Source organism: Staurois parvus, unplaced genomic scaffold (assembly GCF_062004578.1).
Source record: "Staurois parvus isolate SC_StPar_1 unplaced genomic scaffold, SC_StPar_1.0 ptg000293l, whole genome shotgun sequence".
Lineage (NCBI taxonomy): Eukaryota > Metazoa > Chordata > Amphibia > Anura > Ranidae > Staurois > Staurois parvus.
The window spans coordinates 141,812-157,439 of NW_028318089.1; the positions used below are offsets into that span (position 1 = coordinate 141,812).

The 15,628-nt window shown below is 42.4% G+C and overlaps 1 protein-coding gene across 2 annotated transcripts in view; it reads right to left on the reverse strand.

Moving 5' to 3' along the window:
- Positions 1 to 8,652: 8,652 nt before the first annotated feature.
- The window catches only part of NUP85 (nucleoporin 85), a 67,697-nt gene continuing 60,721 nt past the window's right edge, over positions 8,653 to 15,628 (reverse strand). For both annotated transcript variants that reach the window (XM_089682634.1, XM_089682635.1), the window contains 2 exons: positions 13,849 to 13,950; positions 8,653 to 8,952 (listed from right to left, as the gene is read on the reverse strand). In XM_089682634.1, the coding sequence (XP_089538760.1) occupies positions 8,854 to 8,952; positions 13,849 to 13,950 (201 nt within the window). In that variant the 3' untranslated portion in view covers positions 8,653 to 8,853. The remainder of the gene's footprint in view (positions 8,953 to 13,848; positions 13,951 to 15,628) is intronic.

Sequence of the window (15,628 nt, forward strand, 5' to 3'; positions counted from 1 at the left end):
AAAAAGCAGTTGCCCATATAGGCACATCTGCTTGAATAGAATGGGCTGGTACAATGTGCGGTGGCCAGCTGGAAGGGACCTGAGATGTGCATTTAATTCAGCGCGGCAGAGGAAATCAAGCTGAGAATGGAATTGAGAATTGATGTCACTGCTCAACTGTAATCTGAGGTTAGCAAAGAAATGAAGAGAATTCCATTGCAGCAGATCGTCGTATTGGGCCCCCCCCCATGCCTGCGTTCCCTTTATGTTCATCATGCCCCATCTAGAGGTGAGAGGTTACATATAGGTTGATATATTTTCAGACGTTCAGGGTCATAGAGGGAGCAGAGGATGTTTTCCAGAATAATGGGATAATTGGGCAGGCCACAGAGATAGAGTTGCATAATAATGACCTTTCTGTCTAGAAATAGACTCCGTAAAGATCAATAGAACTATTTCCAGCAAGGGATTAATTAATAGGATTGAGGTACATGTGTTTGTACATCTTAAATATTTTAGTCCAAAATGTTCAAATGTAAGAGCAGTCCCACCCTCCCAGCTCTACATCTCCACCATATATAATCTAGGCCAGGAAATATTTGGTGTAGTAAGACCGCATCTATGTACCAGATGCAATAGATCTGATCGTACAAGACACAAATTTGTAGCTTTTCTCTTGGGTGTAGCTTGTGACTAAGGGCTTGGGAATAATGTATGGAAGCTCTGCCAATCTTGTTGTGAGATTGAATTGTTTAGGTCTTTTTTTCCAGGCACACTTGTATGGTATAAAAACATCTAAACCCCCAGCACTCATTTTATAGATTGTAGACAGGTTATGTGCTGGAGGTACAGAAGGGAACCATTTGAAATATGTGAGTGTTCTATATGTCTGGGAAGATATAATTTTGTGCAATAATTCATTATTTGGAGTTTGGCTAGTCCATTTTTCTTGAAGGTCCGGTCAGGGGTGGACTGACCATTTGGAAACTTGGGCACTGCCCAAGGGCCCGGGGTCAATAGGGGGCCCCATGAGATGCCCCTGGTACCTTTTTCATAGGCTTTTTTGAGTTTGGGCAAGGACACAGGGGCCCCATGATACCCTATTGCCTGGGGGCCCCATGGGTTGTCAGTCCGCCCCTGGGTCCGGTTGGTGTTGCGAGTAACAAAGGAACTGCTGTTGGGATTTAAGATGTGTTTAGCTTGAGGCCATGTGTCCCCACAGTAGTCACCAAGCGAAGCAGCATGTATGCCAACAGTAACATCAGGATTGTCAAATAGGGGGGCACAGGGTCCAGAAATATATTTAAATGCAGCTTCTCTTTAGTGGAGTCCCACAGCTGCACAGTAGTGGAAATCACAGGAAGATTTGTTTCAGGTGGCCTACCGGAGAGCGAGATCCAATGATGTGCCCACTGATCTGGTGAAGAGTGGTATTGGGCTACAGAGAAAAAGGTTTTCTGTGAGGGTATTAAATCCATCTCTAAAAAGACAACATAGGATCTTGTGGTTAAGGTGAGCAGTTCATTTGGACCACACAAATCACAGATTTTAACCTGTCAAAACATTTTCCGGGGATTTCGGGAAGGTATCCATTTTCAGGACATGAATCCTACCAGACAAGGAATTTGTTTTGCAACTTTATTAAATCAGATTTAGGGAGGGAGATATTAGGAACTTTGGGTTGAGTGATGTTACTCTTGAAGTTGCTTAAACCAACCTTAAAGGAGGTTGGTTTATGTAGGAAAGCAAGTCATCTGAGTCAGCTGCATATAGTGACATCTTGTGGTGATGTAAAGGAGTCTAGACACAATAAATACATGTGTTTATGCTGATGGCTATGGTCAAGTGCGCCATTGGAGAGAGTGCCATTTACTAAAACTCTAGCAGAGAGGTGGGACTATATCACCATGACTTTAGTTAGTAAGTTGGGACCTCCATTGTTTGCATAAGAGAAGCTTTCATAAAATGCCAACTGACAGTCAAATGGTTTTTATGTGGCAACAGAAAGTAGAGTACAGGACACCAGGGATGGGTACTGGAAGGCAGTTATATATCACCATTTTCTGGGTTGTGGTCCCTTTAATGGGGGACAACAAGAGACAGTTTGGAGGTACTCAGGTATTCTCACCCATGCAGGGTGAGGGGTTCCTGGGTGAGCCATTAAAAAGGAAAGTGGATATGCAGCTTTTCCAGGATTGTTAAGTCCTGAGATGGGTCCCAGAATTTGGAAGCTTTGAGAGATTTTGGGTGGGAAGGAGCCTCCAAACCTGACAATGGGTACTGTGGTCCTGAGGTGGTTAACCCACCTTTGAGAGAGCTCTGGAAAGGGCAGTCAGCAGAGAAGGTGTCCATGAGGTGGTGTGGAGCAGGACATGCTTGTGAGAATAGCTGTGTCCTGTTTAGACTACTGAGACACTGCTGAGCCATGGTGACCTTTCTTTGGACCCCACTATAAACTCTGTATGGGACAAGGTTTTGCTGGCAGTGAGCCAAAAGTTTGATTTACACCACAAAATGATGGACTGTTTTGTTTATGCTGAAGAAAGCCACTTTATTTTGTCTGTTTTTGAAAATTAAGACTGTTTGCTTTCACCAACACTGGTGATCAAGACTCTCCCAAATATCACAGTAAGCAGACATTAATCCTGTGTCTTTGGATATATGAAATGAGATTAATGGTTTTCATGCTATTGTCTTGGGATTCCCAACCCAGGACAAAGTCAGCTTGTTTGGGATGAATTAGGGAAGGAAAAAGAGTCAACCTATTAGCTAAAATCTTGAACTAAAGGTTCCTTAAGACAGGAGATTGTCTCCGATTCAAGTGTCTGCTATATTGTCTGTGGGTTAGGAGGCACCATCTGTAGAGTTAAAGGATACGTTCACCTTCTAGAAATAAATAATAAATGCACATTATTGCAGGTAAAAACATGTGCAGATCTCTGGTGCCATGCAGGTCTCCTGCAGATCTGTCAGTATATCTGCTTCCTCTTAAGGGACGTACGGGCAGGCAGATATACCGAGTGGAAGAATGAATGAACTACCATGGCACTGTGAAGTCGAGGCTGTCAGGACTTGTAGTCTCTCATTCACAGATGACTGCGAATGAGTGACACGGCCAGTCGTGCGAGGGGGGAAAAGCGAGGATCAGGGGCTGATCTGATCGTAACATGTTACCTATTACACCCTGAATATGGGTGTAACATAACGTTACGAAAGGTGAACTTGTGTTTTAAAGCTGAATTCGAAGAATGCAGCCAATTTGTAAAAAGCGCAGGCACACTATGAGTTAAGTCCAACAAGGTGACTGTCACCTCCCAGACTTATCTTTATGCCGGGGTACTGAATTAAAATTCATGGAGGTCCAATCAGTAAAATTTTATTCCACCGGAGGTCGGAATTGCATGTTTGTGTGATGACTCTCATATCACAGCTCCCTCTTTTAGTTCATAATCCCATTCTTACATCAGTTTCCTCAATTCCCCTGCATATCACAACACCCCCTTCACATCAGTTTCCCCTTCATAGTAGTTCTGTGGACCCCCCCCCCCCCCCCACAACAGTATCCTCTGCCTCCCTTCAAAGCACCTCCCCATAGCAGTGTCCTCTGCCCCCCCCCCCTTACATCTCAACACCCTGCAGCTCTGCACCCCCCTCACATTACACAGCCCCCAGAACCTCTGGCACTCCTTCACATTACACAGCCCCCTTCAGCTCTGGCACCTCTTCACATTACACAGCCCCCTTTAGCTCTGGCACCTCTTCACATTACACAGCCCCCTTCAGCTCTGGCACCTCTTCACATTACACAGCCTCCTTTAGCTCTGGCACCTCTTTACATTACACAGCCTCCTTTAGCTCTGGCACCTCTTTACATTACACAGCCCCCTTCAGCTCTGGCACCTCTTCGCATTACACAGCCCCCTTCAGCTCTGGCACCTCTTCGCATTACACAGCCCCCTTCAGCTCTGGCACCTCTTCGCATTACACAGCCCCCTTCAGCTCTGGCACCCTTTTACATTACACAGCCCCCTTCAGCTCTGGCACCCTTTTACATTACACATCCCCCTTGAGCTCTGGCACCTCTTCACATTACACATCCCCCTTCAGCTCTGGCACCCTTTTACATTACACAGCCCCCCTTTTTTTACATTGCAGCTAGTCAACATACTTAATATTGCACACAGGAAGAAGAAAGTCAAATAGTCTACTGACCATCCAGTCATGGCCAAAAATATTGGCATCCCTGCATTTCTGTCAAATAATGCACCACTTAGCCCAAAAATTTGTTGCGAATACAAATGTTTAGGCATTCTCATGTTTATTTCTTTTGTATTAATTGGTATAAAACAAAAATTTGCAGAAACAAAAAGCTAAATCTGACACATTCCACGCAAAACCCCAAAAAAGGACTGGAAAAAAGTATTGACACCTTCTCAAAATTGTAAGAAATAAATGCATTCCAAGTTTGTGATGCTCCTGTAATTTGTAATTAAACTCACCTGTATCAATTACCAGATCTTAATGTTCCTGTGTCCACTGTGAGCAACATTGTCAAGAAGTTTACAGCCCATGGCACTGTAGCTAATCTCCCTGGACATGGACGAAAGAGAAAACTTGATCAAACATTGCAACAAAGGATTGTTTGGTGGCTAAAGAACCTCGATCAACTTCCAGACACATTCAAGCTGACCTTCAGGCACAGGGAACAACTGTGTCAGCTTGCAATACATGTCACCATCTGAATGAAAAGGGACGCTATGGTAGGAGACCAAGGAGGACCCCATTGCTGACACAGAAACATAAAAATCCAGATTGGAGTTTGGCAAAACTTACCTGAGGAAGCGAAAATCCTTTTGGGAGAATGTGCTGTGGTCAGACGAAACAAACTTACAGCTTTTTGATAAAGCCCATCATTCTACTAATTTTCAGAAAAAGAAATGAGGCCTTTAAAGAAAATATCACACTCCCTACAGTTAAACATGGTGGAGGTTCACTAATGTTTTCGGGTTGCTTTGCTGTTTCTGACACTGGATGTCTTGACAGTGTGCATGGCATTATGATATCTGAAGGCTACCAAAGAATTCTGGGGTACAATGTAGGGCCCAGTGTCAGAGTTGAGTCTACATCAGAGGTCATGGGTCTTACAGCAGGACAATGACCCAAAGCACACGTCAAAAAGCACCCAGATGTGGTTTCAGACAAAGCACTGGAGAGTACTGAACTGGTCAGCAATAAGTCCAGATCTCAATCCCATAGAGTACCTATGGAGAGATCTCAGAACAACAGTTGGGAAAAGGAACCCTTCCAATCTGAGAGACCTGGAGCAGTTGGCAAAAGAGTGGTCCAAAATTCCAGCAGAGAGGTGGAAGAAACTTATTGATGGTTACAGGAAGCCATTGATTTGAGTTATTTTCTCTAAGGGGTGTGCTACCAAATATTAAATTGAGGGTGCCAATAATTTTGTCCAGTTCATTTTTGGAGTTTTCAGTGGAATGTGTCAGATTTTTTTTTTGTTTCTCCACTTTTTTGTGTTATACCAATACAAACAAAATAAATAAACATGAGAATGCCTAAACATTTGTAATTGCAACAATTTTTGGGTGAAGTGGTGCATTATCTGACAGAAATGCAGGGGTGCCAATACTTTTGGCCATGACTGTAGAAGGTGACATGTATATAAGTCCAGCATCGATACATATATTTTAAACATGCAGCCAGGAAAGTCATGAAGCTGGTGATAAAGGAAATCTTTTTTTTTTTTTGCAGTCTTTACTTCCCTCCACTTCCATTTCCTTGATGGGTTTGATCCACTACCTTCTTCCGGCTCCTGCAATGCTTTTTGGAACCTCCTGAAAGGATATCTCTAGAGATATGCATGACGAAAAAATTTGTTTAGTTTCAGATTAATTTGCCAAGTCAATAATTTTTATTTTTGTCCTATTTGTTTTGTTCCAATGATTCATTTTCAGAATTCGTTTCATATATTCGTTGTTCCGAATCGACTTGTATTTTCTAAAGTTATCTTAGAAGATTTGGATTAATTCGTTATGTCCCTATGTTATTTTGGCGACTTCCTTGCGATTTCAAACTTTGCTGTTTTGCAACTTTTGCTTTGGCCAATCATAATAGAGAGTGTAACAATTAACTTACAAAACCCTCTGAAGTCGCAAACAAATGAATTTGTTGTTTTCATTATAATTTATTTTGAATTCATCGAAATTTATTACTACTGTGATACGGAAAGTCAGGAACATCTGAATCTCTGAATAACGAAAATTGCATCCGAATTTGTTTTGTAACGAAACGAATGAAACCTGTCTAGATATCATTGTCAGAGCCAACAGAGGAACAGTAGCTGGAAATCAGTAATGATTTTGAAAAAAACAGCAACTTTCCCCACTGCATTGGAGCTTTGGATGACAAATATGTATGCCTGCAAGGAGTGGCTTTAAGTTCTACATCAGGGCCTGACAAATTTACTTTGAATCTAGGATCCAGTTAGAAAAGTCAGGAGCCTTTTTTTTTTAACCACTTGCCTACTGGACACTTTCACCCCTTTCCTGCCCAGCTTTCCTAGCTTTCAGTGCTTTCGCACTTTGAACGACAATTGCTCGGTCATGCAACACTATACAGGTGAAACTCAAAAAATTAGAATATCATGCAAAAGTTCATTTATTTCAGTAATGGAACTTAAAAGGTGAAACTAATATACGAGATAGACTCATTACATGCAAAGCAAGATAGTTCAAGCCGTGATTTGTCATAATTGTGATGACTATGGCTTACAGCTCATGAAAATCCCAAATCCACAATCTCAGAAAATTAGAATATTGTGAAAATGTCCCACTCTAATCAGCTAATTAAGCCATAACACCTGCAAAGGGTTCCTGAGCCTTTAAATGGTCTCTCAGTCTGGTTCAGTAGGAATCACAATCATTGGAAAGACTGCTGACCTGACAGTTGTGCAGAAAACCATCACTGACACCCTCCATAAGGAGGGAAAGCCTCAAAAGGTAATTGCAAAAGAAGTTGGATGTTCCCAAAGTGCTGTATCAAAGCACATTAATAGAACATTATGTGGAAGGGAAAAGTGTGGAAGAAAAAGGTGTACAAGCAGCAGGGATGACCACAGCCTGGAGAGGATTGTCAGGAAAAGGTCATTAAAAAGTGTTGGGGACTTTCACAAGGAGTGGACTGAGGCTGGAGTCAGTGCATCAAGAGCCACCACACACAGACGGATCCTGGACATAGGCTTCAAATGTCGTATTCCTCTTGTCAAGGTAGGTTTGCAGCTGTGCCATACTCTTTCCATTTTCGGATGATGGATTGAACAGTGCTCCGTTGAGATGTTCAAAGCTTGGGATATTTTTTATAGCCTAACTCGGCTTTAAACTTCTCCACAACTTTATCCCTGACCTGTCTGGTGCATTCCTTGGCCTGCATGATGCGGTTTGTTCACTAATGTTCTCTAACAAACGTCTGAGGGCTTCACAGAACAGCTGTATTTATACTGAGAATAAATTACACACAAGTGGACTCTATTTATTAATTAGGTCACTTCTGAAGGCAATTGGTGTCACTAGATTTTAGTTAGGGGTATTAGAGTAAAGGGGGCTGAATACAAATGGCTGCCACACTTGACAAAAAAAATGTTGAAAACCATTTTTCATTTTCCTTCCTTTTCACAATTATGTGCAACTGTGTTGGTCCATCACATAAAATCTCAATAAAATGCATTTACGTTTTTGGCTGTAACATGACTAAATGTGGAAAATTTCAAGGGGTATGAATACTTTTTCAAGGCACTGAAGGAAAATTACTCTAAAAATCTGGAGGTTATAATTTTTCACAGGGCAGGCACTTTTGTGGACATGCAGGGTGCCAAGGAGAGCCCAAATGGTAGCACTACAAACTAGAAGTGTTGATCTCCCACAACAATTAAAAGAAAACTACTTCTCAAGAGGAGAACAGGTTCATCACCTAGGGGCACCAGCATAAAAACAGTCTCACAGAGTGGGCAGAATTATATGTGTGTGCACTAGGGGCTACGCTAGGATGTTTTTTGCCAGTGTCCAGTCACGTGAAGGTAGCCTGCATATAACCTATGGTCTATAAATACAAGTTCTGGGCCTGTACTGTATGATTAAAAGAAATGTATGTCTTTAAAAAAGCTAGATAAAAAGACCGCTATCATCAGAGGACAGTAGCAAAAGCATGAAGCATACTGATAGTGGGAGAGAGGTTATTCTGGGCTGGCCTACAGCATTTTTTAACAGTGTACAACCTCCCTGTAGGCAGCACTATAACCAGAAGAAAGACTTCTTGTGTCCCTCAATGGACGAGAAAGAAAATGCATTTTTTTCAACAACTGTTTTTTTTTTGTTTGCAAAATTACCCTACATGTGCTACTAAAATTAGTAAGGCTCAGAAGCATTGAGGTTTATTCACATGATTATTCACCTGTCAAAGTGCTCTGTAACTAAGAGAGGATTTGTTTACTTCCTGTCATCGTCCTCCTTACTCAAACTGTTAAAAAGAGCCCAATTCAAGCACTGTAAACACAAACAACAGTGCACATCCCAAGAAAAAATTAGGTGGGATCTACTACCCACATTGCATTGTGGAGATTGTCATCCTAAAAACACTTTGGTGACCATATAAGACTCTAGCCAATACAAAAGATTTTTTTAATGGTGTGAAAAATAGTATATAACATACAGTACAACAGTATGGTACCTCCCTTTTGTGACTGCGGAAGTATTTTATAGATATACTTGTCTTTGAGCCATATGTACATAAGATCACAAATTTGCAAAAAGGGTTTTATTTGAAAACAGTCTGTACAAGAAATGCAACAGGATATCTACTTTCCATCTAGGCTTGAAGTGTTCCTTCTTTTACAATGGCACGTGCTAAATTTCGAGCAAGAGCCAGACGCAGCATGTCAACTTTAGTAGTTTCAGTATTGCCATCCTGTAAAGGAAAAATAAAGAAATCAAAACCAAACCTGGAATACAAAAAAAAAATAAATCAGCTGCTCAGGCACCAAACACAGCTTACTGGGAAAAGTGTCATGTGCAGTGCCGGAAGCAAATATGCCAGACTGAACCCGTCTTCTCTGATGTGTGTGGCTTGCCCAGTCGTCTTACCTATGCCCAATCGTCAAACTCACAAAGTGCGTGCAGAGGACAAGAGTGGGTAATGTACAGAGTGTAGAGGTTTGGAGTATGTACGATACAGACTGTGATGGTCAGGAGTATGTAAGGTATATACTGTGATGGTCAGAAGTATGTACGGTACAGACTGATGGTCAGGAGTATGTAAGGTACATACTGTGATGGTCAGAAGTGTGTACGTTACAGACTGTGATGGTCAGGAGTATGTACGGTACAGACTGTGATGGTCAGGAGTATGTAAGGTATATACTGTGATGGTCAGGAGTATGTAAGGTACATACTGTGATGGTCAGGAGTATGTACGGTACAGATTGATGGTCAGGAGTATGTACGGCACAGACTGTGATGGTCAGGAGTATGTACGGCACAGACTGTGATGGTCAGGAGTATGTACGGCACAGACTGTGATGGTCAGGAGTATGTAAGGTATATACTGTGATGGTCAGGAGTACGTACGGTACAGACTGATGGTCAGGAGTATGTAAGGTACATACTGTGATGGTCAGGAGTATGTACGTTACAGACTGTGATGGTCAGGAGTATGTACGGTACAGACTGTGATGGTCAGGAGTATGTACGGTACAGACTGTGATGGTCAGGAGTATGTACGGTACAGACTGTGATGGTCAGGAGTATGTACGGTACAGACTGTGATGGTCAGGAGTATGTAAGGTACATACTGTGATGGTCAGGAGTATGTATGTTACAGACTGTGATGGTCAGGGGTATGTACGGTACAGACTGTGATGGTCAGGAGTATGTACGGTACAGACTGTGATGGTCAGGAGTATGTACGGTACAGACTGATGGTCAGGAGTATGTAAGGTACATACTGTGATGGTCAGGAGTATGTACGCTACAGACTGTGATGGTCAGGAGTATGTACGCTACAGACTGTGATGGTCAGGAGTATGTAAGGTACATACTGTGATGGTCAGGAGTATGTACGCTACAGACTGTGATGGTCAGGAGTATGTACGCTACAAACTGTGATGGTCAGGAGTATGTACGGTACAGACTGTGATGGTCAGGAGTATGTACGCTACAGACTGTGATGGTCAGGAGTATGTAAGGTACATACTGTGATGGTCAGGAGTATGTACGCTACAGACTGTGATGGTCAGGAGTATGTACGGCACAGACTGTGATGGTCAGGAGTATGTACGGTACACAGTGTAGGGGTCAGCAGTGGATAATGTATAGAGTACAGGGGTCAGGATTAAAAGTAACACAGTCACATGAACAGTGCACAGGGGTCAGGAATATGTAATGTACATAGTTAGTACAGGGGTCAGGAGTATATCACACCCTAGTGCACAGCACCCCCCCCAATGATTCATTCCAACCCCCGTATTCATAGAACAGCAATATCCCCTATTAGATATTTAAAAAAAAGTTACATATACCACACTCTTACATACACATTCTCACTCACATACATACACACACACACATGCTCATACCCACATGCATACACTTTGGGGCTTGAGAGGTGGAGCTAATACAGCCTTTATGGTGGCCTGGGATGAGCTTTGGTGACTGTTGGGGGAGACAATGATGGGTGCTGCAGGCTGCAGCGCATCTATGAACAGCTGGGGTATTTTGTGCAAAACAGAAAATGTAATGTTTGTTATGTGTAACGACACCTTAAGAAGCACACCATTTTGTCAGCAAATACCATAATTACATTTTGCTGTAAATCATTCCTGCAACTTCTCAAAGAGAAAAACAAAAAACACAAAAACGAAACAAAAATGTGCAGGACCATTTTCATAATGCTAAATAGACAAAGTCAGCATGTGTTAGGAACAGGCGGTATGCACGCCTTATTCTGATGTGTTATATACTGCACAATAAAGCCTTCTTAATACAGAAGGTATCTGCATGATCCACCTCCCTCACAAATCTCAAAAATAAGGAGTGGATGTCTCATTTTTAGGGATAGTATATGTAACTATTCAAATATTTCCTTTTTTGTGGACAACTGAGGCAGTATAACTAGAATGTTTAGAGTGAGACAAAAAAGATCATTATAAAGGCCATCTAACAATAACCTGTAGGGTTATATTCTCTTGTTGGTCTTTAAATTGGTATTAAACCCAAAACCAAAAATGTAATATATTGCAGCTTATCAATATGGAAGTATTGGCTGCATTCATTTTCTTTTTTTTTAGGCTCTTTTCCCTCTGTTTTCACCTGGTGATCTGGCCAGTAATACACCTCCTGTATTAGAGTGCCCCCACTCTGGATGAAGGAGCACAGGGGCACTTCTGGATAGCACCACTGTCAGTCTGGGGGAGAGGAGTGTTAGATTTACTAGCATATCTAGATACACTAACAAATTGAAGCCAAACTTCAGCTCACACTGCAGTTACAGCAAAAGTTTTTTTCTTATGGGATAAAGGATCTACATCACAAAGAGCTGATCAAAGCAAGCACCCCTGATGGTGGTGTGGTGTAGCTGGATAAACAGTTTGCCCATGCATATAAAGGAATGATCTGGGGTGACACAGTGGCTTAGTGGTTAGCACGTCTGCCTTGCAGTAAATGGGTCATGGGTTCAATGCCTGACCATGGCGTCTCCTGCATGGAGTTTGCATGCTCTCCCTGTGCTTGCGTGGGTTTCCTCCGGGTGCTCCGGTTTCCTCCCACACTCCAAAGACATGCTGGTAGGTTAATTGGATCCTGTCTAAATTGGCCCTAATATGTGTATGAATGTGAGTTAGGGACCTTAGATTGTACACCCCTTGAGGGTTAGGGACTGATGTGAATGTTCAATATATATGTAAAGCACTGTGTAAATTGACAGCACTATATAAGTACCTGAAATAAAATAAATGATCTGTATAGCCCCACCCACTATCCGAAAGTGAAAAGTAAACCCCTTCTCTATTTTGAATTTGTGAAGGAAGCAAGAAATGCAGATACCTCCCAATTAAAGCAACTCTGTCAGGCTGATCCAAGCAGCACATGCCTGTGACAGAAGCAGTTTTATACTTACCTATCCAGGGAATATCCGATTGCCTCTCGAGGGATCAGGAAGGAATTTCTTCCCCTGCAGGAGCAAATTAGATCATGCTTTGCTGTTTTTTTTGCCTTCCTCTGGATCAACTGTGGGGATAGGATTATAACTTTTTTTTTTTTTTTTTAATGGTTGAACTGGATGGACTTTTGTCTTTTTTTCAGCAAGACCAACTATGTAACTATCTGGCGGCTGTTTTGCAGAAACCCTGATCTCTTGCAGAGCTCTGTGCACCAATACTATTAGGCTCCTCTATTGATTGCAATAGTGCCTCCTGCTAACCCTTAGTCAGGACACAATAGTGAAGTAAGGGAAATCAGAGGGAGCCATGGAAGCCACTGGGAACACACTATTCCACACACCCAGAAGTGTGGATTTGTTTTGGAGCACAAAGCTCTGCCAGAGAGTGGGTTTCTGCAAACCAGCTACTAGACAGGAGAGTAAACACTAATCAGCCATAACTTTATGACCACCCACCTAATATTGAGTAGGTCCCTCTTTTGCTGCCAAACAGCCCTGACCAGTTGAGGTATTGATGACACTATACCTCTGAAGGTACGCTGTGGTATCAGGCACCATGCCGTCAGTAGCAGATTCTTTAGGTCCTGTAAGTTGTGAGGTGAGGCCTCTATGGATTGGACTTGATTTTCCAGCACAAGATGCTTGATTGGATTGAGACCTCGGAGAACTTGGAAGCCAAGTCAACACCTCAAACTAGCTGTATTCCTCAAACCATTCTTGAACCATTTTTGCAGTGTGGCAGGGCAACATTATCCTGCTGAAAGAGGCCAGGGAATACTGTCTCTATGAAGGGGTGTACTTGGTCAGCAACAATGTAGGTAACACTATTGTCAGGACCCAAGGTTTCCAAACAGAACATTGCGCAGATCATCACACTGCCTGCACTGGCTTGACTTCTTCCTATATTGCATCCTGGTGTCATCTCTTCCCCAGGTAAGTGACACACGCACCTAGCCACCCACCTGATGACATGAAGAAAACCCGATTTACCAAACCAGGCCACCTTTTCCATTGCTCTATGGTCCAGTTATGATGCTGACATGCCCATTGTAGGCACTTTTGGCTGTGGACACAGATCAGCAAGGGCCCTCTGACCAATCTGTGGCTATGCAGTCCCATACACAACAAACAGCAATGCAAATTTTTTTGCTTTCAACACATCAAATTTAGGGACAACATTTTTACATGCTACCTAATATATCCCACAGATTTTCAGATGCCAATGTAATGAGATAATCAATGTTATTCAAGTAACCCATCAATGGTTATTAAGTTATGGCTGATCAGTGAATTCACAGACTTAAGCTCCTCAGATTCTGACAGGGTTGCTTTAAAAAGGGCCTTCTTTTGCTTTTAGCCCGTTTATATTCTCACATTTGTGTTTTGAAAGTGTGGTGTGCTGGAAAAGAAATGACTGTTCTTAATGGTCTTTAGGTTAGTACTTGATAGATGTACTGTATATTAAAACAAACATAATGCACCTTTGTATTGAGGGAGCACAGAGCAAGGTTAGAATAGCAGCTAGTTTTAATTACCAGGCTCTCATTCATCAAATCAGTATATTTTGGGAGGCATTCTAAAAGGCAACAACTAAACCTTGCAGTTACATTTGTTCAGGGATATATATGGTCTTCTCTTCAATGTTTTTACCTGAAGTTGGTGATCGTGTAAGGTAATTGATTCTGGTATCACAGCTATCTTGTCCTCAAGACACTGCATTAATTGATAGGTCTGCTCAGAGGAGAATATCACCTTTAGATGGAAATGAGAATGTTAGAATACAAATGCTCAAAAGAAAATGCACAATAGAAAATCATTCCACAGACTGTATACATAAAGCGCTCATTCTGTGTGCACCAATTCTTTTGCATTTTTGATTTTCCATATTTACAGTTAATGACTAGCATTCAAATAAAACCCATATCAACGAGTAAACTTTTATGGTTGGCTGGCACACTGTATCACATGAAGTACTTTAATAGAACCTTTAAATATGAACTCTGCAAAATCACAAACTACAAAGAAAGATGTACCGGTGAGCGTCAGTATACATTACTACATTCAAGTATTTAACCGCTAGCCTACAGGGCACTCATACCCCCTTCCTGCCCAGGCCAATTTCCAGCTTTCAGCGCTGTTACACTTTGAATGACAATTGCACGGTCAAACAACACTGTACCCATATGAAATTTTTATCATTTTTTGGTGACAGATAAGAGTTTTATTTTGGTGGTATTTAATCACCTCTGGGTTTTTTATTTTTTCTTAAACCAAAAATCACTGAAAATTAAAAAAAAAAAAAATTTTTTTTCTTAGTTTTTGTTATAATTGATTTTTCTCCTTCACTGATGTGCGCTAATGAGGCTGCACTGATGGGCACTGATAGGCTGCACTGATGAGGAGACACTGATGGGTATTGACAGGCATCACTGATGGGCACTGAAAGGCAGCACTGATACATGGCACTGATACATGGCACTGATAGGCAGCACTGATAGGCGGCACTGACTGGCACTGATAGGCAGCACTGACAGGCACTGATAGGCAGCACTGACTGGCACTGATAAGCGGCACTGATTGGCAGCACTGATAGGTGGCACTGATTGGCATTGATAGGTGGCACTGACTGGCACTGATAGGTGACACTGAAAGGCAGCTCAGATGGGCACCGATATGTGGAATTGATGTGCACTGGTAGGCACTGATATGTGGCACTGGCACGAGGCACTGATGGACACTGACAGGTGGCGCTGCTGGGGCTACACTGATCATTGGGGCACACTGATCAATAGTGCCCTGATGATCAGTGTACACGTCCCCTCCGCGGAAAGCCGATTACCAGCTCTCCTCTCCTCTCGAGCTGTCAGCGTGACAGCTCGAGAGGAGAGAAATGCCGATAACCAGCATTTCCCTGTTTACATGTGATCACCTGTGATTGGACCCAGCTGATCACATGACCGAGCCGACATCTTCGGCTCTCTCCGTGATCAGTGATCCGCTGTGTCCGAGGGAATGGAAGGACGTCATGTGACGTCCTCCCAGAACAAGAGAACCACCTTGCGCCCGTCATATTACTATATGGCGGGCAGGAGGTGGTTAAACCTTTCATGAAAATGAATCCCTCAATGGTCAGGACAAATTCAGCAGTGTCATCATGTGTCAGTAGCATAAAGTGGAACTTTAGTCAGAAAATAAAGCCCTCATAGATCACTTCAGGCTGGCCCCTTTTGTAGGTATAGCTATGTAAAACATTAAAAATAAGTGGCTGTTTAAATTCCAGTAATGCACAGTCTCATCCTGCTCTACACAGCCTCAGCTGTTCTCTATTTTCGGCACTGTGTCAAAAATCAGAGTCACTAGAGGTCAACAGCCAAAAGATTAACTGCTGCTCAGGGGCTCTGGGCTTCAGCAAGATAGCAGCCTCTGGGAA